Source organism: Euprymna scolopes, chromosome 31 (assembly GCF_053919585.1).
Source record: "Euprymna scolopes isolate OS-2025 chromosome 31, ASM5391958v1, whole genome shotgun sequence".
Lineage (NCBI taxonomy): Eukaryota > Metazoa > Mollusca > Cephalopoda > Sepiida > Sepiolidae > Euprymna > Euprymna scolopes.
In genome coordinates, this window is record NC_136512.1 from 66,912,750 (window position 1) to 66,940,459 (window position 27,710).

A 27,710-nucleotide genomic window follows, 5' to 3' on the forward strand; every position below is an offset into this window, starting at 1 on the left:
TAGATGCTATTTGTACTTTGTTGCAGCTTGGTCTTCCAGGAATTATGTCCAAGTAAATTTTTAGATTTTTTTTCATTTAAATTAGTTATTACAACCGGTATAAATATTATTTCTTTCAGGGATAATGTCATTTTTAAGTCATTTTTCAGGTTGTGATATTTCATCATTTTTTGTGTTCAACTCTATTTAGGTCATAATCATTCGGGGTAGTTGTATTGATGATGAGAACAATCTTTCCAGGGTTGTTCCAGATGCCAAAAAGATCTTTCATCCATTGTCTGTGTGTATGTATAGCTAAACCTCTAAAACTACAAAACAAACACCCACAAAGTGCATATTTTCTGGATTGTTGTTGCTTTGGAGAAGTAATATCTAAAATTAAGAATAAAAAATTCATTCTTCAACCCTAAAACTGACACAGATTTTGTCAGAGAGTAAGTTTTGATGTAAAGGGAAGTAAATCTGGCCTTTTTTTTTTGACAATAAGTTATTTCCCTTATGCAGAGTCATTTCTCGAGTAATCCATAAAAGTATGTGTGCATGTATGTCCAGAGAGAGGAATGGGTTAAGTGGGGAAGAAAGACAGTGTAGAAAAAGAGTAAACGGGACCTGAGGAAGAGAGATAGAAGTTTTAATAATAAAAATAATAATAATAATAATAGCACTTTGGCTCCAGGCAACATCTGCAAGATGAATATAAATGTTGGTTATCAATGCATACTATTTATGCAATTGTTAAGTAGTGATTAAGTTAACCAGTATGAATTTTGGCAAAAGTCACATTAGTACATGTCAGTATAACCTGGTGGCAAAATGGGGTTGTATGCAGCAGCAGGTGGCATGACAAGATTCCCTAGACAAAACAGGTGTCAAACGATGCAAGATGATGCCACATGTTCAAGGAGATAAAAAAGAATTCTGGTCAGTCTCTCATTGGAAGTTAAGTGCACGAGATACGAAAATAATGTAGAAATCTAAGTGAATGTTGTCTTGAGACTGTCCATGCATCACCCATCATTAAGACTGCTAACCCTTTATGACCTGGTTAAACCAATTCGTTCAGTCATAAATAAATGAATATAATGGCATACATAAAAAGGAAATTGATTCAAACACGCCTTGTACATATTAGTTCAGTATTTGGGTAGATGCCAGATACCTCCAGATTGCAACTGTCTATTGCTTACATTCAGTATGCCGCCATCTGTCTCAGAGTGGAGGATTTCATTTGTTGTCATAAACACAATTTTTTCAAGCACTATGCATAATAATAAAGGTAAGTTTATGTAATGCAAAAATTTATTGAATTTATCATTATTGATTAGTTTATTGAACTTCATAATTTTTTCAATTTGAAGATAATCATAGTATCATTACCCTTTAAACTAATTAAAATAAATAATAAATATTATTTTAATCATCTACATCATAATGCAGGTCATAAAGGGTTAAGAAAATTAAGTAAGTAAATAATTAATTACATGGTTTTTTCCCTATGAGTAAACTCTCTAAATAAAACCTTGAAAACTCAGTAAGTCTCTCTCTTTTTTTTTAATCATTTTACTCGACTAATTTTTTAAAAGATCAAGGGAGCTAACTCCTCCTAGAGCTAACACTGGATTTCGTTACGATTTGGATTTATATCCGAGGGCTTTTTTTTTTTAGAATAGATGTGGTTCCCTTTATGGCTGTAATCTGTATTTCGTTACAGCTTCGTCTTCCAAGGATTGTTTCCAGATACTTCTTAAGATTCTTTTTCACTAAGCGAGTTGCACCTATCACAACCGGTATAATGTCTGTCTCTTTCAGAGACCATGTCATCTTTAAATCATTCTTTAGGTCCTGATGTTTGGATTTGGTTATCTTTTCTCGTTCAGCTCTATTAATGCCATAGACAAATCATTTGGGACAGTGACATCAATAATGAGCGCAATTTTTTGCTGGTTTGTTCTATATCACAATGTCTGGCTTGATGGCCTTGTCTTTTATATATCTGCCTGCCTGTAGATCTTTGTCAAAGAACAGTCATGGTGGTGGTTCATGTTCCCATATGTTCCAGGATCTGTAGAGTTGCATCTCTCCACAGATCTTCCAATGGAGGCATTTACATACTTTGTGGCGGGCAGTGTAAAGGCCATCTGCCAACAGGGTTTGGCATCCCGACATTAGGTGGCTTGGACTTTTAACTGCTGAGTGGCAAAACCTAGACTGACCATTTGTTTGTAGGTCAGCCAGTCTCCATTGTATTTTCATGCATGAGTTGTTAAACAGATCAACAACCAAGTGGGGATCATGGAAAGTCATGAATGATGACAAGAAGCGACTAGGAAAGAAAGAACTGCACGTGTAAACAACCTGTGCAATGCATTTGATCGCTTATAAGTAAGAACACAAATGTACAAGTCCGCATTTACAGAAACAACTAATGTGCAACACTTTTGTGCATAAAATATTACACAAGTACTCAAAGGGATTGCTAGCAAGGTGATGAAAGCAATAGCAACAAGAAAACATAGACAAAAAAAAAAAAGTTTGTTCGTATTGACCATATAAAGTACACAAATGAACAGAAGGAAAAACAAACCTGCTGTCATCCACAACTGACCAACAGATATAAGTAACAAAGACACAGCTAAAATTGCCCAGTTATCATTAACATATTCAGTTCAACACCTATTTTACATGCATTAGGAGATTTATAGAAATTAACTTCCAAACTCACCTCTCTTGTCATTTCTTTATTTATCCCTCTCTTCCTTTTCTCCCTCTCCCCATGTTTTCCTTGGTTTTCTCCTGTGAATGAACCTGCTGCCCCAACTGTTTTACTTGACTAATTCAAAACTTGCATGTATTCTTTTAGTGTAACCATATTATCAAAGTATACTCTTATGCCACACATCTCCCTATACTGTTCAGATTTCATCTTTCTCTGAGGTCATCAGAACTGAGCTTGTCTTTGAGTCGCATTACACATCCATCATATCATTCTCTAGCATTTCTCTCCGTGCAGCACTGGCCAGGTTATATTTTGATACATCATCACACTTATAGGTTCTTCCTTTGAGTGACAGATGTAATGCTCTGTTAGTAATGGCAGAAGTCCCCTGAACTTACTCTATCAATGCTTAACTCTTGCAGTTATTTTAGCACCTGCTCCACCCTATGCTCAAATTGTATCAGCAAAGTAACTAAACTTCTCAGCAAGGCTATCCACATATACTCAACACCATCCACATAAACTACAAGAGGTGGTCCAAAACTATTTTTTTATTCCGTCAAAATGGATCAGAGAGGATTGCAAATTGCATTCTTATGACTGAACTTACGCATTCATAAACTGAAACCTGCTACCTCAACTGTCCTCCATCTATTAACCCACAAAACTCATCCATTCTTTCGATGTGACCATACTATCAAAGTCTCCTGTTCTGCACATCTCCTTATACCGCTCAGATTTAATCTCCCTTTGATGTCATCAGATCTAAACCTGTCTTTAAGACTCACTTTACATATCCATGATATCATTCCCATACAATCTTTCCACACACATGCATGTCCTCAACAGGTTTCACTTCTATACATCATCACATTGCATACACATGCATTATAGACTCTTTCCTTCGTCAACAATGGTAATGCTCTGCTGGTTATTAACGGCAGAATTTCCCTGAACTTACTCCATCCACTTCTAAATCTTGCAGTTACATTAGCACCTGCTCCACTCTGTACTCCAATGGCATCACCAAGGTAACAAAACCTCAATATGACTGCCAAACTTTATTAAGGTTTGTCTTGTATGTCTTTGTCAAAGAACACTGTCACTTTTTTGCTTGTTATTATGGGTGGAGCTCTATGTTCCAAGATGTTTGGTGATATTTCAAGATAACCATTACACATCATTCTCATATCATTTCTCTCCATATGCCATCACACTGCATACACATGCCTAATAGACTTTTCCCTTGGTCAACAGCAGTAATACTCTGCTGGTTAGTAATGATAGCGATTTCCTGAACATAATCTATCCAGCCATAACTCCTGCAATCACACTAGCACTTGCTCCAATTGTATCACCAAGGTGTCAAAACTTGTGAAAACTTTCACTGGCTTTACTATCCAAATGCACTGCTAATAAAAAAAGTCAATTCATGATCGATTTCCTTGCCAAGAAGTGATTATTTTTGTTATCTGTTATTTTGAATAATGACAAGCAATTTATGGAATTTGCCAGGTCGTCCTACAACCGGTTTCAAGTTGTTTCATGTTACGCTTGGCTGATCTTACACGTGTTTGCAATCTAAAAAGCGTTGTGCTGTATCATTTATAAGGTTTGACTTTTATCACACACACACACACACACACACACACACACACACACACACACACACACACACAATAAACAAAAATGAATTTAAAACCTTACTAATAAAACATAACAGGATTTATTTGTGCTCAAAAGTAATACATCAAAATATGCATACATTCCATAAATACCCCCAACCACCTTAACAATCAGCAAAATCACACTCCTTCATTGTAGAGGTCGCCAGATGCCAGAAAGGTTTCTAATCTTCTAATTTAATAGATTCTTTCCTTGATCTGCTTGCTTTTGGAATTCACTCACATTCCCCGTTTCCATGGCTGAATGCAGACATTTGAATGTAATGTGAACAAACATCTCGCTGCACAATTCCCCACTTAGGATGCCCCTATAAATCCATCTCCTAATTTACAGTGGACCTTTACATCCCAGTGACGAAATGTCTTGTTAAGAATGAATATAAATGAAATTAAAAAGCTTCCTTACACATGGATATATGTGAAGTGGATTTAACATCTATAGAGATCTTTGTTCAATAACAACAATCAGCAACTAAGTTGAAGTATTAGTATTCGGGTTTTAAAACTCACAACACATTAATTGCTTCAGTCTCATTACTTTTCTTTATGCATGTGCTCAAACCTCACTAGCCAGGTTACACTTGCATACATCATCACACTGCACACACACACTATGGTCATGATCATGGTTGTGGCATTCACTCTAGGTTGTTTGGGTCAGCTCTTTTCAACAGGTTCACCATGTCTTGAACACTGATTGATGAGGCACGGTGATCTAAGGTTGCTTCTGTTACGAGTAAAAGCCATTCGCTGTTCCAGTGATGGACTTCATAAAAGTGAGGGCCCAGAATCAGGACAGCATCTTGCTTCACCATATGATGAATACTTAATCTTTAGAGAAAAAAGATTTTACAATGCTCTCATTGCGAGTAAATCATGTTAAAAATCAGTGGTTTTTCCAACTAAAAAAAAAAAAAAGAAAAAAGGTTGCTTGTCTTTTGGCAAGTTTTTTTTTTTTACGGACACTCTTCCATTAGTAAATGAATGAAAAATTTCATTAGTAAATGAAAAATGTCTTGTCAACCTTTATATTTTTAAAAAATAAAACAAGCAAAGTCAAATTATTTAAACAATAAAAGGTTTAATAGGACAATTTGTGTACTTTCTATTTTCTGAACGGAGGCTGTTTCAGGAAATAGTTCTAAAACTAAAGTGAAACTGATCAGGTAGTAGTTCGCAAAACTTTGAAAGTCGGTCGGCTTTTTTGAAGTATCCAAAAACAAAAATGTTGCAACTACATATTTATGCTGACTGACGGTTCCACTTAAGGTTTTTCGGAAACTACAAAAGAAAACCATTTTGCTATCTGTTAAATATATGCGGTAAGTGAATTTTTTTTTTTTCTTTTAGAAATTTACATTTCATTAAAATATGCTATGAATGAAGCAATTAAACATTTCTTTTGGAATTTTTTGCACAACAAAAACAAAAAAAAAATGTGAAAAATGTATTAAAAAAGGAAAAAAGTTTAACTTAAAAAAAGAAAAAAATCCTTTGAACCCGAATTTTGCAAACTAACTAGTCACTCAGAGCCGTTCAACTAAAGGACTGTTAGGGGTTTGTCGACATTCACTGATGCCTGGTATCACAGTCGTGATGTGAGCATAGGTAAATGTTTCCCAACCCCTAACAAAAAATAAAAAGGTTGTCAGAAACGATTTCAAAAGTTCAATAAATGACCAATAGAAATAAACAATTACCAAAACTTTACTTTGTATAAAGAAATAAAGAGGTAAATTAAGACATTAAATAAGAATAAACATTAAAGGACAATAAGTGTATAATTATATAATAAAAATAAACATAGAAACAAACCAATTTATGTAGATATAAAAAATAACATTATTATTGTTAAAAATATTTTTTAAAAAGTCAAATAAATAAATAAATAGGAATAATTCGAGACGATTGAATATAAAGGCTAAAAATTTAATCAACAATTTAGTTATTTTTAAATTTCATTTAGAAATAAGAATATTCTAGAAAGTGGAATAAAAATCAGTTAGCGATTGAAGCTGCAAAAAAAAAAAAAAAAAAAAAAAAAAAAAAAAAAATGTTAAATGTTAAAGAGTTATCGAAGATAAAGAGAAAATAAAACAAAAAAATGAATATCATAAGATAAACAAAACAGGTTATTCCCCTTGAAATTTGATGTTATTGTATTTTTGTTGAATTATCATGACTTACTTTTTCTTTATATTTTTTAATACATAAAATAACTCCTGAACTTGATTGTTATTAATTTCATGGTGCATGTTTAATTCATGGTTAAAATATTTGTTTTGACTTTTATCTTCAATGAAAGAAATTTTACGAAAAAAATCAAATCGTTTTCGAAATTCCCTTAATTTTATTTCCACTTTTTCGCTGTACCAAATTTTTTCGCCACACAAAAACTTTCGATTATATAAGGGTATATTTCAAAACAACAATTCCACGGGAATTGGAATTGGAATTGTACTTGGTATCAGAATCGTTAATCAACATTTTCCTGGAATCAGAATCAGAAAAAAATTTAGGAATCGTCCCAACACTAGTTGGGACTAATACATCTGAAGAATGTTTAAAGATTTCAGATGACAGACCATCCTCTCCAGCTGCTTTATTGTTTTACAGTTTTTTCATGGCATCCAGGATTTCTAATAGTAGTGGGGAGTGGGGAAGTGATAACAGTGCTATAAACCACAGAAGGAACAGTTGGAATCTGAGGGGTTTGATTGGAATGGTTAAGCAGTGAGGCACAGTGATCACTACAATATTGGAGATGCTCATCAAGATTTGTGATAGGTTTGCTTTATTAAGATTACTTGGTTGCTGCTTCTGAATAGTTTTGTGGTTTTCTGTACAGCTTTCTTGTATCACCTACTGATGAGGTTTGCTTCATGTTTTTGTCAATTTTTCTGCCAGTAAATGTAACCAGCTCTCACGGTCTGGGCGGTTTCATGACAGTTGGCTAAGTCACCATAGCTGGAATTTCAAGCTTGTTTTGTTTAGTTTGCAAGCTCAACTGTATGGCCTGATATCCAATTGTTGACACGTCTTTTGGCCTGGTCAAGAGTTTGATATGTTACTTTGTTGACATATGCTAGTATTGTTTGCTGGGAAGAGTAACTTGGTTTGTCAGTGTCATGAGAACATCTCTGGAATTGTTATTAGATCCTTGGCGTGCCAACCAGCTCCTTGCAAACAATATGCACATCCCCTTTAAACTAAAAGGTTGATACAAACGTTCATTGCTAGGATTTATTTGATGCCATCTATATATGCTGGTGAGTCTTGTCTCTTTGTCATTATGGGCAGTTTAGTTTTGTACGGACTATGACATGATTTGCACCATTGTCATTGCTGGTTTACTTTCTGCCTTGTGAGTCGAGCAGCGAGACTTGATGAGGATGTGGTAGATTTGGTTCCAAGTGATACATTGGAGTACCACAGTCACAAGGTGTCATTTGGGATGTTGAAAATAGGCGTTTGAGATGGAAAGTTGATTTGTTGCTACAAAATCAATGAGAAATTCTCAGTTTGAACAGCGACCCCAATGACAAACTGACCGATGATGTGATTTGTATTATGTGTCTCAACACTTGTGTGGGCATTGAAATCACCTACGACTATCCATAACAGCCTGAAGACTATCATCCTTAATGTCATTAGCAGCATCGTGAGTGGGGATGTAAACTGCGATGACAGATATGTTAAGCAGTGTGCCATGTAGACATATTTGAACGAGGCAGGAAGAGATTGGATCCCATGCAATGAGCAAACATTAGCTTGATCACTCAGAGCAAGTGCAATGCCATGATGTCCCAAGTTGTCAATAGAAGATATGATATGACACATTTTTTTTTCACATAGGCATCACTACTTATCAAGGCCCAGAGACCACTCGAGGATAAGGGTTAAGAGTGTATAGTAGTCAATTGAACAATATAGTAATTGTTAGTAATGGAAATTCGGTAAATTTGTTAACTTAAGTGGAACGGCTCATCAAGAACTTGTTTACGTTGGACTTGAAGACAATCAGATTGTAGTCAGCTGGAAAGCAGGAAAACAGAAGACAATTTCACAGGCGCGCAGTTCTAAGAAAGAAGCTTTTTTCATGGAATCTACGTTTAGGTTTAGGCACAGATAAAGAGTGAAGAGAATTATTGATAGTGTTTTCAGCTAGACGAGTGTTTCTTATGAAAGTTTGGCAAGGATGGACCATAGATTGAAGCTCAGTCGAGCACTTGCCATGAAAATAATGATAAAGCAGAGACAAACTCGAAACATATCTTCTGTGAGATAGAGGTTGCAAAGAAGAGAAAAGGACATCTCCTACAAGGCTACGAAGTCTATTTTGAACTCTATCAAGGCAGGATAAGTCCTTTCTAGCAGCTCCTGCCCAAATGTAGCAACAGTACTCCATCCTTGGATGTACTTGGCTCTTATATAGATAGAGAATTGCATCAGCAGTGAGATATTTACTGGATTTTCCAGCGGCCTTGGCAACGGATTTGATGTATGTGTTCCATTTCAGATCAGGAGTAAAGGTCAAGCCCAGAAGCTTGTCAAAACATGAGGCCTCCCCAAGATGAGAGCCATTCATTTCAATTGATGCCAGATGGGAATCAGAACGTTGATGATGTAAAGATAGAAGCTTGGTTTTAGATGCATTAAAAGTAACCAGCCACTCCATTCCCCATTGTAATCTGCTTGAGAGACTTTAACAGATCTATTGCCTGTGTTTGCGAGGCTGACTTCTGAAAGGCAGGCGACGTTGACCTTGTACTGATGGAGGGCAAAAGCTGTGCATGCTTTTTTTGTTTTGTTTTTGATGCAGTAGTTTTTTGTTTTTTAATGGATGGAATTTTAAAAGCACAACTTATTTTATGTTGCTAAATATTATCTAATAGACACTTCCCTTGCTTGACAATCGTAATGCTTTGCTTGTTAGTAATGACAGAAATTTCCTAAACTTATGCTATCCATTCTTAACTCTTGAAATTACACTAGCACCTGCTCTTCCCTGAACACAAATCGTATCACCAAAGTAAAAAGAATCTCATTAATCTCGCCATCCAAATATATATATGTTTTTTTTACTATTGTTCACCCCTAACAAGGCACATCGTCACTTGGATGTAAGGGTCTACTATCTGAGACCATGCCTAGGAAAGATTAACAAGATTAACAGTATTTTCTCCACATTTGTATTATCATTCATCACAATTGTGTTATGTTTCTGGCACACAAACTGTGAACCTAATTTTATATTTATGTAAAACATTTGCAAATAATTTAGTGCACATAGCTTGTAATATTCACATTCATGTGGTGTAAACTAGCATTCAACTAGGTACACATGTGGCGTGGCTAGCATTCATTCAAATAGACACTCATGTGACGTGGCTAGCGTTCAAATAGGCACGCATGTGACATGGCTAACGTTCAAATAGGCACGCATGTGACATGGCTAACGTTCAAATAGGCACGCATGTGACATGGCTAACGTTCAAATAGGCACGCATGTGACATGGCTAACGTTCAAATAATCATGCATGTGGCGTGGCTAGTGTTCAAATAGTTACACATGTGGCATGGATAGCATTTAAATAGGTATATATGTGGCACTTGCATTCAAATGGTATGCATGTGGTGTAGTTAGCATTCAAATAGGAGTACATTAGATGATTGATGGAATTGTGCCTCAGATAACAGGAGAGTCTCCTAAAATGAAGAGGCTCTCACATCAAGATTTGCTGGCAATGATGCAAAGGTAACGTTTATAGTATTATTGCAGTCTTCTCAACCAATATTCATCTGTCTGAATGTATTTTTTATTGGTTAATTTTTGTATTAATAAACCTATGAAAAACAAACTACTAACCAAATTGCCACTATTAATCTACCTCTAAGCATTCTTCTTAAATGTATAACTTATCTTATAAATCTTTAATATAAATCTGTTGCAATTTTAAAAGCTAATTGTTTTTATTTAAATTACATCCCTTGAAAATTGATGAACATAACGTTTTAAGAAAGGTTTTGATAATTTATTCTTTCTTTATTAAATCACTTTAACTAACGACGTAATATCAACGAAACTATTGCACATATACATAAGAAAATAGGACAATAAAATTATAAATGAATAATGCCAAACATTAATCTATTATAAACTGTTTGAAAAATAGTTTTGCAAATTAGGTATACAAATAGAAGTATTTGAGTCTCTGCTATCGATCATATATACAGTAGGCCTATGCTTAAAGACTATGCTATATTAATGATTTAAACAAGAGCAAACTGATTTGATGATAATATAAGTGTAATAAACGGACAAAAATTTCACATTTATTCATTTAGAAGACAAGGTGTGTGCGTGTCTTTATGATCTAAATATAATTTTGGTAAACATTTATATTTTTTTATTATTAATTGAATATTTTATTGAAATCAAAAATATTTTTTTAAATCCTCTCGAAAAATTTGTAAACATAACTAGTTTCTTATTATCATGCAAAACCGAATGTGTGCTTTTATTTGTTTACGGTTGCAATGTTGAACACAACAGTTTATCTGTTACATTAAATACAGTTGTGTATGTGCATGTGTATGCATGTGTGCATGTCCAGTTAAAATTCCAAAAGTACAAAACAAACAACCAGAAAGTTGGATTTGTCCAGATGAATAATATCTAAAATTTAATAAAATCTTCGATCCTGAAATGGTGCAGATTTTGTCCGAGAGGGATGCAATTTTCCAGACATTTCATGTACTAACTAAAAGGAAGTAACTGATTCTTTTTAAATAAGGAGTTTATTCCCTTATGCTTGCTCATTCCCTCAAGGAATCTATATAAAGGAGAGTTAGGCATGTCAATTTAGGGATAGGTTGGGCAAAGGAGAAAGAGGGGGTTGGGGAGAAAAAGGAAAGAGAGAAAGAGAATTGAACAGAGAGTGGCATGGTAAAAAGATTGATATGTTAAACTTTTACCCTGGGTAATGCCGGACCGTGTTGCTAGTCTTATAGATAGAGCAAAGTGGGATTTTCCCTTATTAGATTGGCCAGTATAGCTTCATAAACAGAAGCTCCTATAAAAATTCTGCTTTGTATGTGCTTTAATTCAATTATTGGTTTCATTGTTTTTGAAACAAAATTTTTAGTTTCATTCAAATTTAATGATTTTTTATATTTCGTCTGCTCAGCAGTTTTCTCTTTGTAGTGTAGCTAGCAATTTAATTTCTGAGTGTGAGTTGATGCAATTACTTTTATATGGGAGATTGCATTTACAAAGGTGTAAATGGGTGTGGCAGAATTATGTTAACTCAAGTTCAAAAACATAGAAAATTATGATCTATGGCAACTGTATTTTTCTGGCAGATTTCATTGTAGGATTTTAGATCTTACATTGTAACTTTCTACTTTGAATGTTTTTTTTTTTTGTTTTAGTTTTTTTTTCATTAAAACACGAGTTAAAATAATCTGACTGAAATAGGAATTAATACAAAGACAGACAACAAAAATAGAAATTGATACCAAAAAAAAAAAGGAAAAAAAAAAGGAAAGAAAACACACATGCCGAGAAAATAAATAACATCCTGTTTATCAGGATATAAAAATTTAGCTTGAAATTGAGAAAAAGTCATGAGTAAATCCGGGAAGTCTACAATTATTTTTTTAAATTTTTTTTTTATTTTTATTAAAACGGTTCCTTCATAGAACAGTGGCACCTCCTACAAATAATGTTCATCTTATGTCGTTGATTTAGGCGCACAGTTGAACTGTAATACTAGACAGTCACTATTTGGCCTTAATTATAGACAGAAATTACTTTCTGAATTACTTTCTGTTTGTAATTTAAAGGCTTCACAATCATTTATGTATATTGAAGGTTAGATCAAAGTAGAACATTTTATTGCCATTTCTTCCCAATTATTGTAGATGAAGAAAATAAATGGGGCTTAGCATCTTTTCAAAACAACTTATTACTGCCTTCTATACTATAATAGTTTGTCTGTTCCATTTTTTTCTCAACTTATTAGACAATCTGGCTGAAATTTTGTATTAAGCTTTGTTATGATAAAGTGCAGCAAACTAGGTATTATGGTATCCATTCGATGAACAATGATTAATATTTAATCCAAAAATAACCAAATTTAACCATATTCAACCATCAATTTGGCAAAAAAATAAAAATAAAAATAAAAAGACATTCTAAGTGAATGGGTTATAAATTTTGATTATTTTTAACAAGCTAAAAAAAAAAAAAGTCTATCAAAAGTATATTCTTTGGTTTGCTTTTTTAGTGTACGATAAAATTTCTTTTAAAAAGGGGTGGGGGATAATTGTCTAGTCATAAAAGATGCTTCCAATCTTTTAATTAAATGCGTATTTATAATTTAAAGCCGGAAATGAGTTTTGAAGATTCAACAGTTTAAAGCAGGGATTTTGTAATTTTTATTTTGCAAATATTTATTTTCTGATATTTTTGAATTTATGTAAATCATGTAAATTATTCATCATAAAAAGAAAATTTCAGCAATATTCTATATTGGATGTGCCATTATTATGTTGTTTAATTCATAATGTATTTTTAATAAATATTTGATTTCATAATTTGTTTCTTACAAAACAAAAAAAGTACTCTCTTTTAACCAAAGCACTAGACTTAAGTTCCGGTGGAAATGCCTACTCTTCCTACCCCCTCTTAATGAACCAAGAAAGAAAGATAGCAGTTGCCACTTGGACTTAGGGTTAGTGGTAGGGTTAAGAGTTTTTTTGTTTTTTTTTAGGTTGCTGCAAGATGCTAATTGTTGATCATAATTCGCTATATTCGCAGAAAAAGAAAAAAGAAATCCACAAAAGTGAGAAAATACCTTATTTGCAAAATAATCCACGGTGCTTGGCCAAACTCATAACAAAAATCAAAAGATTGACTTTCATCTAAAAGTAATGTTATCTATATTATTTAATTAATTGAAATTCTTTTTGAGGTGAGTAATTTGTATTATTTATCCATTTATTCATCGCGGACTTTTATCCTCATCTTCTAGTTGTTGTTTCACAACGTTTGGGTCAACTATTCCTCTGGTCTTCGTCGGGTAATTAACCCTGACGGGATAAGAATGGCGAATCTCCTGACTACATCCTCAGCAATTACTACCTGCCATAGTTGTTGTCGTCTCATCACGTTTTGACCAATAAAGCTTCTGACCCTGAATGTGCAGTGGATAGACATTGAATCTCTACAGTTCCAGGTGAGCATTGTCTGAAGATAGAGGTTTCAAGAATCCTAGCTAAAGCTGACCAGAGGATTAGTTGGCCAAAACGTGGTGAGACGACAACTATGGAAGGCAGTAATTACTGAAGATACAGTTGAAGATTCAGCATTCCTATCCTATCGCGGTTAACAACTTGACGAAGACCAGAGGAATAGTTGGCTGAAACGTTGTGAAATAATTACTAGATGAGGATAATGGTCCGCAATAAATAAATGGGTAAATAATGTTATCTACTTGTCATGTCAAAATCAGCAATGCAAAAGCACTTGTCTAGCTACAACTACTATCAACAATTTCCCCCCCCCCCACTCTCTAAACATAATGCAAATTCCATAAACAAAGCTTCTTTCCTAGAACTGCTCACCTGTGGAACTCTGTTCCACTGGGATGCTTTCCAGCTGACTACAATATAGTCATATTCAAGATTAATGTAAACAAGTTCTTGTTGATACGTCCCTTGAAATAATAAAATTCTACCCAATTTCCACCACTAACGATCATTACGCTGTTGTCTCAGTGACCATCATACACGCATTAATGGTAACTTCCTTGTAAACAGAAAGAAAAATATCCCAAAATTACGAAAAATGATAAAGTAGAAAAATAATGATTAATGGAAATTGCTTTCCAAGAAAATTGCAGGTTTTACTTAAATAAGAAATAGTTTTAATGATAGCAGGGGAGATAACTGCATGAAATCATGGAATTTCAAAATAATGGCAGATGGCTGGATTGTGAAAGTTTTATGTAATAATGTAAAGTTTTGTGCAATGATGTACAAATGTTACTAATTTCAACACGACAACTAAGTAGATAATATTGCTTTTAGTTGAAATTCAATTTTCCCCGATTATTTCAAACCAGCATCTAACTTAAAAAATACAATTTCATCTGCAAATATCAGACAATAAATTTAAAAAAAAAAATGATTTTTGGAGTATTTTATCTTCGTTTCATGACTGGTATGTACATTACACAGACTTTTCTGTATTTTCTTTAATTTAATTGCTGCCATAAGTGTCAATCTGAATAAACACTTAAAATTCTAATTTACTTTCTAAAATCTTTAAGCTGTAACTAATTCAATTTTCTAATCATTTGCAAACATTTTTTTTGTACCAGGAGCATATTTACTAAAAAAAAAAAAATAAAATAAATAAAAACACACAAAATACAGATAAATCTTTAAATGATGAACGTACCCGTCAAGGAACGAAGGTGTCATATTCCAAAAATTACATAAATTGATCAGGTATTTTTTGTTGTTAATTAAGGAAATCAAATTTTAAGATTTTCAGCAATTAATAATTTTTGAGTCATTGTTTATAATTAAGGGGGAGACAAATCAATTTGACCTATAGAGATCAAAATAAATTGTATTGAATACAATTTACTCTTAAAATCACTAAAAATTGTGAAAGAATTTAGGGATCTCCAACATGCGACACATTAACCTCCTTCCTATATGTAACACGATTATCATTATAAATTTTGTATTATTTAAGAGAAGCTTAAAATAAACTAGTACTATTTAAAAAAATTTTTTTACAGTGTATAAAAATAATGAAAATGTGAAACCAAAATTGTGTTTACATAATCTACGCCTTACAATAACGTTTCTATGTAGAGATCATTTCAAAGGTGTAAACATACCAGTGTTTAAAAATTCTAGCAAAAATCAACTAGTGGTCAGATTTCTATGAAATTTTTTATACTTATTCATTTTTAAATTAACTTACATTTAAAACCCGTTTTTGTTAAATATGAAAGGGAAAATATTTTTTGTAGGTATTATACCTCCCCTCACCTCTCCTATTTCATGTTACAAAAACCAAAAATAGATTTAGGGCCATAAAAGTTGCAACATTTTATAAAGCTGAAGAGTTTAAATAATTAAAAAAATATTTATTTTTTATATACATATAAACCCATTACTTATTTCACTTACCTTAAAGTTATAAATAAAAAATTGGCATAAAATCATATTAAAAAAAAAAAAATCGTTTTTTTCTCAATAATATATAATATAATTAGTTGAATTACAACAAAAGAAAAAAAAACAATTCTAAAAAATAATTAATCTTATAATTATATGATTATATAATATATATATATATATATATATATATATATATATATATATATATAAGATTATGTAAATTGAAAAAAATTCCAATATTCTGCAATATGAAGTTTTAAACAGATTTCTGCATTAGGGTTTCCAATTTAAAAAACATTTTCATAAAATATAAAAAAAATGACTATTGGCGATTTTAAAATTGCAAATTAAACTAAAATTTAAAATTATTTTAATTGTTGAAAGATTTTTTATTTCTAGAAGAGGAGTCAATTTGATTTTATTGCCTATTTTCAAAAAATATACACAGCCTCTAATTAATAAAATTAACACAATAAATAGAAAGAAAAAAAACGTTGCTTCCCTTATTCAATTTAGTGGCTTTGGCCATTCATAAAAATTATACACAATTATAAGTTAGACAGAAAAGGATCACGTTGCTGAGATTGCGTAAAACGGTGATTTTACAAGAATTTGAAGGTACCTAATGATTTTTTATACAAAAAACTAATTGATTAACTTTCATGAATTTTGGAATATGCAATCTTAGTTCCGTGATGATTATGTATATCATAACGATTTGTCTATTTTTTTTTATTAACTGTAATTCTAAATAAGCACTCCAAAAAGTTATCTTGAACTTTACAACTCTGTAATGGCAGCAAAATGTCTGATTAGTTTCATCCAACACTGCAATTGATGTAAGAGGGAAAATAATGAACCATATAATTTTTGTCCTGTTCAATTTTTATGGATTTAAAATTTTATTTTGCAAATATTACAGATTAGATTTTTTTGTTTTATTTTTTTAACAATTTGTCTCCTGATTTTTGCCAATTTTTAAAAATATTTGCAAAATAAAAATTTGACAAAAAAATTGGAACATATTTCGATTTGACTTTTAATAAACACTGTTTGAATTTTATTATTTGTTACCAAAAAGATAAGACAAATTATTTGAAAAAAATAATAAAAATATTTATATATATATATATAGGTACGTCCAAAAAAATGGTAGAAAAACCAAGTTGTTGTTTTTTGTTAAAATGAATTAAAATCTATTAAAATCCATTATTCTTTAGCAACTTTTTTCTAGAAATTTTATCATATGAAAAGCAGAATAATATAAAACTTTTTCTACTATTTTTAATAAAATTTTAAATCTTCCAAAAAACAAAAAAACAACTTGACGAAGGCCAGAGAAATAGTTGGCCGAAAGGTCATAAAACAACTAGAAGATGAGGATAATAGTCCACAATAAATAATAAATAAGTCACCACCATTTTTGTCTTGATGGATAATACATTTATATATTTTTTAAAAGGTTTTTGAATCAATTATTTTTTTTGTCCAAATAAGAATATGCAAAAATATAACATAAGCACCTGAATTTCAAATAATTCCATCTTTTATCTCAGTCTATAGATTTTGCATGGTGAAATTAAAAACTCCAAAATTTAATGATAGTTTCGAAGAAACTACGGTAGCCTTTACATGAATAAATGAAGTCATTTACTTCTGTAAATTTTCATGTATTTCTAACGTTTGTTTTGACGATTCAGTTAAGAATCAATTAATTACTTTTTTCAGTTAAGAATCAATTAATTACTTTTTTCATAAGCGATACATATTTAAGCAACAATGAGGCTGGCCAGTATCAGATGGGTGGCCATTTTGGGAATACTAGGCATTGTATGTGTTGGAGACAACTCCTGCATCTAGTATCACGCTTAGTCGTCTTGACCCTGTCTTGCCATCAGGACCAAGGGTTTCTGGACGAGAGAGTGTGGTAGATACAAAAATCCCCCACACTTTAAACTAAGTCAAGCACAAGTAACAGCAAAAAGGAAAAGGGGAAGACAACTCTTTATAAATATGAACAACTGTTTGTAGGCTTTTATGGTCTCTACCATAGGTGAAGAAATATCATGTAATGACAAATCACAAAAAGAAATTATCGTATTTTTAGCAAAATGCGCAGTTATTTATTGATTTTTGAAAACATTCCTATTTAATGGCATGTTAACAATATTGGGCTCACTAAAAGAAAATTATTAATTTATTTTTCAAAGATTTAAAAGTAGTTTTTCGAAAAAAAAATGAAAATATATACACATATATATATATATATTTTGCTAATCTGAAAGAATAATTATTAACATATTCAATGAATTTTACACTTTAAAACACAATGGATGAAAAAGTAAACACATTCAAAATTCGGATTTTCAACCTTAAAATCTCATACGTGTGCAGTTTTTTTGCTTTTTTTATTTACAATCCTCACCCTTCCAACAATGCAATATACTTTGTTCAGTTTCGGCTGATTTTTTTAAGAATATTTGTAACAACAAATAAAGAAGGGGTGGTTTTGTAGGCAATATATATATATATCGATTATGAAAAACATAAGTACACCATTATAAAGTTTATTCTTCACTTAATAATCGCTAAAAATTTCGTATTGATTGGATAATTATTTGATTTTTAGTAAAATTTTAAAGAAAGACTCCCTCAAAAAATATACTTACTCTCTCCTTCCGTTTTGGCCGTGTCTATGTGTATATATATATATATATATAGTATCACTAGTATTGCTAACAAAAACATCTACATAAAAGTGATACATTTAGTAGTCCTGCGAGGTTAGTCGCGTGGTAGATTTTAGGCTTCTTATCACGAGGTGCCGATTTCGAATCTCGCTAGATTCAGCCACTCTGATAAGTCGTGGACGATGACACACGTGTCAGAGGATAATTATATTTAAAAAAAAAAAATAATATATATGCCGCTCCCCATTTAGGGGGTACCAAATTGGTCAAAGGGAAAATTATTCCCAACATGCATTTAGGTAAAAATGCACTTTCGTATAAATACTTGAATTCATTCAAAAAAGTATCGCTAACAAAAACAAATATATATATATATATATATATATATATATATAAGTAGATGTATGTGTGTAAATATTTAACAGAAAAACGCTTCAACTACTAGTTATATAACACCGAAATTAATAGGAAATAATAGTCATACACCAAGGATGGTTTATAACGAGTAAAATCTTTGTTTGGATGGATAAATAATACATACAGAAATATGTGGACAAGTTGAAATACAAAATGTTCATTTCAACTTGCTGACATATTTCTATTACTTTTATGCATACGCAACTTCATTCATAGCTTGAAGTGATTTAATTAAAAATTTTTCTTATCTGTCAATAGTTCAAATGGTATGGAACACGGCTGGAGTACTAACTGATGGCACTCAAGTCATTTTTTTAATCTTTTAAAATCAGTACTATATATTAGGTACAATATAATATTCAATAAAGAATTGACTTTGTAATAATAAATACGAAATCTGCATGAATTAAAATTTATTTAAGCATATTTTACAACCGGGCAAGGCCAGACGCTAGTAATAAAATATTATGGTGCATGCATTACACCGGTTGCAATATCAACATTTGACAACCATTACAAAGCTGAAAATTAAAGATAAAAAAACATTTTGACAAAAAAAATCTTAGCAACTCAGACTTAGGGTTAGTGGTAGAGTTAATTAGTTTACTGCCTTACAAAGTTAGATGGCCTGAGCGTAGGGATTTATTTTACGTTAAATTTGTATCTGAAACTGATTCCCCACTCTAAATTCTAAAATATTTTTCCTGCTCAATTTTTCAGAGTGTTCACGCGTAATTACCTTTAAAAGAAGGTAGAATCTCGTTTTGGAGCGGGGGAGGAACAGGAAATTTTGCCGAGGAAGTTAATCTATAAACTTACCGGTACTCATGCAGAGAGTGATCTGTGCTGAAATAATAACGTTATTATTTAAAAAGCCATTCTTAACATGGAGAGGGGAGAGTGTTTTGTACCTATTCTGTACTTTAACCTTACAATTGAATAAAAAAAACATATCATAAAACTTTAATTAAATGTGGAAATACGATTTAAAAAATAGCGCGGATCACTCTGCATTAGCACCAACTTACCAAAATAAATGAATAATGTGAAAAAAACTTTAAGAAAAAACAAGCCGGCTTTTAAGTCGTAAACTGCTTTGGCCATTTCCAGGATTCTTTGTTGGTACTCGGGATCGTTTCTGGAAACACTGACGCCCGCTGGTTGGACATCTATCCATTACAAGTAGCAATGTTTGATCAGGACAATAAACTAGACAATAGATTTGTTCGGGTCTATTAAATTCTTAGGGATCAGTAAAAGTCAGTCAAGTATTCATATTTCCAATTAATTTTCAAGACTAAATAATAAATACTTAACATAAATGGATTAACAGACATCAATTGGATATTTATCATCAATATAATAATCGTCTAAATACAAGACGTCTATCCATGATGATAATAATCAAAAAATAAATAAATAAATAACATTATTTTCAAAGCCATTATTAACATGGGGAGGGTGTTTTGTGAGTATTCTGTGCTTCCACCTAACAATTTAATAATAATAAAAATGATATTGTGAAACTTGAATTTAACATGAAAAAACTATTAAAAAACAGCGCGGTAACAAAAGTGCATTAGCACCAAAAATGCTTTCAATAAGTTTGCTAAAGTAAGTTATTTTCCATCTTTTGCCCCCACGCTGTTAATGAATAAATAAAAACGAGATTTTTTTTTTTTTTTTTCGTGCGTGGGGTTCATTTACTATATGGAATAACGTAAAATTATAACCGATTTTCTGACCAAAAAGCTCCATCCAGTTTTTACACAGAACGAGTAACTATGTTTGATATATGGTCAAAAAGTGGGTGTTTATTTTACATTAAATTTATATAGTAGAGTGAACAACCGCTACTCTAAAATATTTCGATTAATTAATGTTATCAGAGGTTTGACGTAGTAGTACAAAAAAAAAAATCAAAAAGAATCCCGTTTTTACCTTTTCATTGAGAGAGTGGGGCAAAGAGTAAAATTTTAGGGTTTGTATTACTGTACACAGATTCGAAAAAGTTGTCAAAAAACAAATATATAACAAATAAATGTTATCAAAAGCAAGATAAGTTACTTTTCTACCAAACTGGATATATTTTTTGTGTTTTTATTCAATATAACATATTTATTCAGCTCGAAAACCATACAGTGTTTACCGATGTATTGGAAAATTCAAGATGGCGTCTGACTCTCTTTAACACGGTAAGTTTGGGAAAAGGTGTTATAAATAAAAGACTGGATAAAATAATGTTAAAACTCGCTCAATATATGTTACCGTGACATAGGTTGACATATATTCGGCGGGTTTTTAATAGTATGTTGTCTAGTTTTTTTTATTTATAACACCTTTTCCCAAACTTACCGTGTTAAAGAGGGAGTGAGGCGCCATCTTGAATTTTACAATACATCGGTAAACACTATGTTTTCCAGCTGAATAAACATGTTACATTGAATAAAAACACAAAAAATATATCCAGTTTGGTAGAAAAGTAACTTATCTTGCCTTTGATAACATTTATTTGTTATATATTTGTTTTTTGACAACTTTTTCAAATCTATGTGTACAGTAATACAAACCCAAATTTTACATTCATAAAACCGGCCACATTTAAAACCAATGGTACTTGTACAGTTTAATCAAGACATTAAAAAATGAAAATATCGAAAAAAAAAAAAAAAAAAGGTTATATTGTACACATTCGTTATGGAACGAAGTTCTTCGAAAAAAAATTTTTTCACTTAATTTCACCGAGTAGTTTTTCGTTATGATACTGAGCAAAAGGTTCGATTTTTAGGAAGAAAAGCTAGTAAGAAAGATGGGGTGCTTTAACTGGAGTTATCTCCCCGTGGCGTGTTCAACAAATTTCATAATGGCTGACTTCAACGCGCTCTCATAAAAACGTGTTTTTCTGTTGTAAAATAAAAACTACTTGATCAAATTAAATGAGATTTTTTTTTTTTTTCGGAGATTGCAAAACGGATACGTACAATATTACCTTTTTCCGATATTTTCATTTTTGAGTGTCTTGATTAAACTGTACACGTGCCTTTTTATATTGCTTTAATGCTTTACTATTTTTGAATAACTTTTTAGTTGGACCAATATATATATGTCGTCGTGTAGTTCAATTGTATTGTCGGGATCAACTATGTCTATGTGTGTCATTTCGCATACGTAACATCGAATTATTTGTACTCACTAGTTAGTTCTCACACAAGTCATGCATGCATTTTGCATGATGATCACTGATCATAAATTACTCACCGACGTATTATTATTATTATTATTATTATTATTATCATCACCATCATTATTACTACAACAACCTGGATATTTATCGAAATAAAAAAAAAATTAAAAAGAAAGTAAATGTTTAAAAATCATAAAAAAAAAAAAAATGTAAAAACGTGACTTTGAATTATTTTTCTCCAGGCCCGTTTGCGCGTTTCACCCTGGCAACGCCGTATAAATACAGTCAGTTTCAGATTAAACTGATTTGGTCTTAAATTGCATTTCTTGTTCTAAAATAAAATTCTTATTTACTTTTTAAAACCTTAAAAATCATCCAACTATGATCGAGGTGTAGTACCTGCTCGGTTTTCGAAAAGAAAAAATTCTCCTAAACTAGGGGCGATTATTATATTTGCCCAAACCAGAGAGAGAGAGAGAGAGAGAGAGCGCATCCAGGATGAGCCGCATCCTACTAAAAACTGACCTTGTGTCAGGCTTTGCTTTTAAATTCGTTAAAACCCGTTTTTTCTTTCTCTTTTTTTTTTTTTTTGCAAAATTTATGGTAAATAACTATAACGACATGGCAGCCGGTGATTAAAATATCGAATTAAAGTTCGATTTTCAAGACTTCAAGAAGTACATTAGAATTTTATTTCAGGGCCACAAATAAAATTTATTAAATCAATAATTAATTTTACCCAAAATGTAAATCAAAATAGAGATATTTCAACAGTCCTTAATAAGTACAATCGAACTAAGTTTTGAATTTATTTTTGGTACTTAAACAGAATCCAGACCGTGCTGAAATAGCGTTATTATTTAGAAACCCATTCTTAACATCAGAGGGGGGGGTGCAACTATTCTGTACTTTCACCTAACAATTCTATAATAAAAAGATGCCGTAAAAAATTGGATTTAACTTGAAAATCCTATAAAATAAAATTAGTACCTTATTTTTAACTAGATGCAATGCATGCATTTATCTGGCGTCGGTCAACGCTCGCTCGGGTGATCGGCTTAGAGAAAACTCATTCAAAATATAATAGTGTTTACAGTTTCATTTTTAAAATAGGATTTTTTTTTTCCTTGTTTTAATTTTCCTTTATTATTTTTTATTTCAATAAAGATTTGATTAATAGTAAATAAACATAAAAAATTAAACGTATTTGTCAAAGTTACGTATAGGTGAGAACCACAAGCACACACGTGATCTGTCATGCTTGATAGTTTTAATAAAATGCAGAGATTAATTAATTTGGAATTATACAAAAAGTTGCATTATAAAGAAATGATAATATTTAAACAATAAGCATTACATAAATATTTTAAAGCGCCGAAATAAAACACAGTTACATGTGACGTATATTTAAGGCACGGCATTCTTAAATCGACATAGATTTCAGAAAAGTGTAGGGGGAAATCAAAGGTCATGTACAGAAAATATATTTGGTATTATTGCAGAGAGGAGGGGGGATTAGTTTCGTATATAAATTTAACCTAAAATGATCCTCCATTTCGTGAACATTCTAACTTTTTAGGGCAGTTAATTAAATCTGTTTACTACTAACCCCAAATTTGACTAGCAAGGTCGTAAAAACCAAACACAATCGCTTAAAAAAAAAAAGTATTCCCCTCAAAAAAAAAAAAATAACAGCACAGAATTTATCTCCCATAACAAAAATAAAAAATGGTTAACTGCCCTTAAAAACACCAAAATGATCCGAAAATGGGGGTTCATTTTACGTTAAATTTATATACGAAACCGATTCTTCATTCTAACATATATTTTTTAAATTATTATTATTATTTCCTACAAATTTTTCAGAGTGTTTGCACGTAATTGTCTAAAAAAAAAAAAAAAAAAAAAAAAAAAAAGAGGGTGGGGCTCTTATTTACTTGTTTCCCCATGAGGGCAGGGTTATACACAAGGTGGGTTTTTGAATGTGAAGAAAATCCAGTGCACCCGAAAAGATACCCTCTGAACTGGAACATTAAATAAAAATTGTCTTAGTCGAGAAGGATTTCTCTTTCATTGACGATCGAGGACAGAAAAGATCAAGTGTAGTATCAGAGCAGATACTACACCTGGCTCCTAATCAAGAAGAGTGTCAATCTACAATAAAAGCGAATAATTTTTTAGACACTTTACATGTTTGATTTTAATATTTTTTAAACTGCTTTTAAAATAAAATAAATAAAGCATCAATTAAGATCCGACATTAATTATGTGAACTGTGAGTGTTTATTATTATTATTATTATTATTATTTTGTTTTGTTTATTTGAACCTACCTTTTGGTTGGATGAGGTGAACCACACCTCACAGAATTTCAGGACCATGACATAGTCCCCATCTTCTTTGATAGGGATTTCATAACCGAAAGTCGATGTGTGGTACCTTTCAGTTTGGTAGAGAATCTGGTCTTGGGGCACGATCCTTTGGATCATAAGATTTTTGCCATAATCGGAAGATATCCCGGTCTTCTGGTAGTCGGCCTGGTAACGGATACCCTGGATGTCGGTGTGGGAACCTCCACCGCAGTTGACGGCCCACGTGATTTCACCCAGACCCTGAACACAGTTAGGGGAGCACAATAGACACAGTAGACCTAAGATGGCAAAGATCGCCCTTGTTGTGGTTGTCGGTTTGCAACACTGGTTCGGTATAAGTCTATTGTTGGCGAACAAGCCTATTTTTCTAAGTCCGTTACGATCTACCGGTGTGGCCGCTACAAAAGCCGGCGAGGACGACACTGGTGATTTCGTTGTGCCTCTCATATTGTGATTGGCAGCTGTTAGAATTGTAGTCCTTCCCGTGTCTGTCGTAGAAAGAGATTCCGAAGATCCATTGCTTCTAGTTCTGTTGCTATTATTATTTGACTTGAAAAGAAACAAGTTTGGATCTTTTAAGGAGGAGGACGAGGAAGAAGAAAAAGGTTCATGTCGTATAGAATCACCGCATTTTTTGCTATTTAAACTGTTAATAATGGCAGCTGACACGGGGAACATGTTGCAAGAGACAGAAAGAGAGAGAAAATTGAGTTGAGATCGAGATCGGCGCGTTATTCCGGCGATTTTCTTTTATAATTTCCTTTCTTTACTGGTTCTTATTCGTCTTCTTCTAATACTCACCTCACATTCGGCACAGCCAGACACACAACAAACAACTGGCGTTTCCAGCTTTAAGTCGGTGTGTTTTATTTTTATTTATTTTTTTATATTTTAACTCAATTCTTTTTCTTCTTTTCTTTTTTTTTTTTTTTTTTTTTTTTTCCCCCGTTTCTTGTACTCAAGCTTGCTTCCCCTTTCCGGAAATGACGACGCTGAAAAAGAGAGTAAGCAAAAAAAAACAAACGCAAACACTCGAAGCTTTCAAGGGAGAGAGAGAGAGAGAGAGAGAGAGAGAGAGAGAGAGAGAGAGAGAGAGAGAGATCTAACAAAACACGTATTATTTTAACCGTTCAAGCAACGAGAACAAGGCTCTCCTCATTGCGTACACGCACGCATGCACGCACTGATGATAAAACGAATTTGTGATCGAACAAGATTTTTCAGGGGAGATAACTCTCAACAGTTGATATTAGGAGAGAGTGGATTAGGATTATTTTCATCTCAGACGACTATCTTCCCAGGCATTACAACTTGCTTCGAAGGTGGGATTGGTTTATTGTCACTCTGTTGAAACGTCCCTACCGTGAAATGCCGACGGGGTCGATCACGATAAATGTTGCAGTCATTCAATGTGTCCGTTTTGAGGGGTGAAACTGGATTCCCACGCTGACCTCGTGTCACATCCGGTTTACTTGTCTCAGCACGAGAGCAGAAGTCGTTTCCTTTTTTAATTTTAATTTTATTTTATTTTTTTTTAATTTTCTATGAGATAATCCAGTTTCCCAAAAAGGGACACTGAATTGCCTCAGTCCGTATAAATTTCTTCTTCATTGACCGAGGACAGAAAAGATAAAGTCTAGTACAAGGTGCTTTTTCCAGAATCTAACATATATACAAAAAAGATAAATAAATAAATCTCACGGAACGAAAATGTCACAGTCTAAAAATCATATAAATGATCAAATAATTTTTGTTTTGCTTTTTACTAAGAGAATCAAATTTTATGAGAAAGCGAGGATAGTGTGTCTTGCTCCGCCATTTTTAATAAATAAAAGGAAACAACTCAACAATAACTACCGAAATCCAAATAAGTTTTGTAATGGCTACGATTTACTATTAATCACTAAAAATCGTAAAAAACTGATTTTATATATATATAAAATCATTTTTTTTACCATTGTTAGCGATTAGTAGTAAATCGTAGTCATATATATATATATATATATATATATATATATATATATATATATATATATATATATATATATATATAAAATAAAAATTACAATTAAATTTACCAAAATGATCCAAGATGGTAAAACTAAAGTATATTATAAATATTAAAGAATTAATATTTATAAAGTTATCTCAGCCAGATGTAAAAGCTCGATAAAACCAAATAGGAGATAGAGCTTATAATACGAGCAAACAGTTAATAAAACATGTTAAAAAAAACACTTTGAAAAAGAGTTAAAAAACATATTTAATCTGAAAAGGAAACACTTGATAAGTGGATAGTCCTTAATCCGCAGAGTTTCGAAGAAATACTTTCCTTCTCATCAGAGAGTAGGAATTAGCAAAATGCGAGATCGGATTTTGCATACAAAAGTATTTGATGAAGCAACAAGTAAGTCAAAGATCTTACTTGATAACAAAAAAGTGAAGCAGAGGGAATATGGTGAAAAAAAAGGTGATATATATATATATATATATATATATATATATATATATATATATATCAGAAGTCATTTTTTACGATTTTTAGCAATTAATAGTAACTCGTAGTCATATATATATATATATAAACTATATGATTTTTGGAATATGACATCTTTTGTTCCAGATTAAAACCCAACTTTGTGTTTAACTTTGCCCTTGTGGGGAAGAAAGCACTTAGACTTTTTAAAATACCTTCAGAAAACTTTTTTTTTTTTTTCCTCTTTTTGAAAGTTAAACAGATGGTTCAGCAGAGAAAACATGATAGGTTTTTAGAAAACGAATCTTAATAATGGGTAGGTGTACTGCTACAGTGAACAACAAAGAACTGTGAAAGTGTAAAGCAAAAGTTTTCAACCGGGTTAAATTTACCCCTAGGGGGCAAAAAGTTATATAGTTGGTGGTAAATAATTGAAATACGTGATAATTGAAAAATAATTATTTATTTTCAAATTGTGTCATGTCTAAGAAACATAATTTTCTAACCTGTGACAATATACATTCGCAGTAGACCCTCTGCATAATCACGCTGGTGTTTGCTCAGAGGTGTACCAGCAAACTCCTTTCACATTGTGTTCTGCAGTCCTAAACGTGCTGCCTCAGAATTGTGTGATTCATGTATCACTGTCACATTTTTGTAGTTCTGTATATGTCTGTCAAGGTTCAAAAGAGAGTCGCAAACCTGATAAGCCCTGAACTGGCATCTAAGCTTCAGCCTCTGTCCCATCGACGAAATGTTGCATCCCTCTGCCTGTTCTACAAGTATTTTAGTGGTGAATGCTCTGACGAACTGCAAGCACTTGTGTCCCCACGACGTGAGCACCCTCAACAAACCCAACAGGCTGCTAAATCCCACCCCCACACTGTAGAGATCCCTAGATGTAAAAGATCTTTCTACTCCAATAGTTTCTTCCCCAGAACCGCCAGACTTTGGAATTCCATTCCA

The 27,710-nt window shown here is 32.2% G+C and overlaps 2 protein-coding genes across 2 annotated transcripts in view; one reads left to right on the top strand and one right to left on the bottom strand.

The window, feature by feature from the left end:
* LOC145255785 (malectin-B-like) overlaps nt 1-25,714 on the bottom strand; it is an 80,597-nt gene extending 54,883 nt beyond the window's left edge. Inside the window, exon 1 of the mRNA XM_080114457.1 lies at nt 24,230-25,714. Within this exon, the coding sequence (XP_079970583.1) occupies nt 24,230-24,946 (717 nt within the window). The 5' untranslated portion in view covers nt 24,947-25,714. The remainder of the gene's footprint in view (nt 1-24,229) is intronic.
* Nucleotides 1-27,710, top strand: part of LOC145255790 (serine/arginine-rich splicing factor 6-like) — a 563,981-nt gene that overhangs the window by 56,352 nt on the left and 479,919 nt on the right. The window lies entirely within an intron of this gene.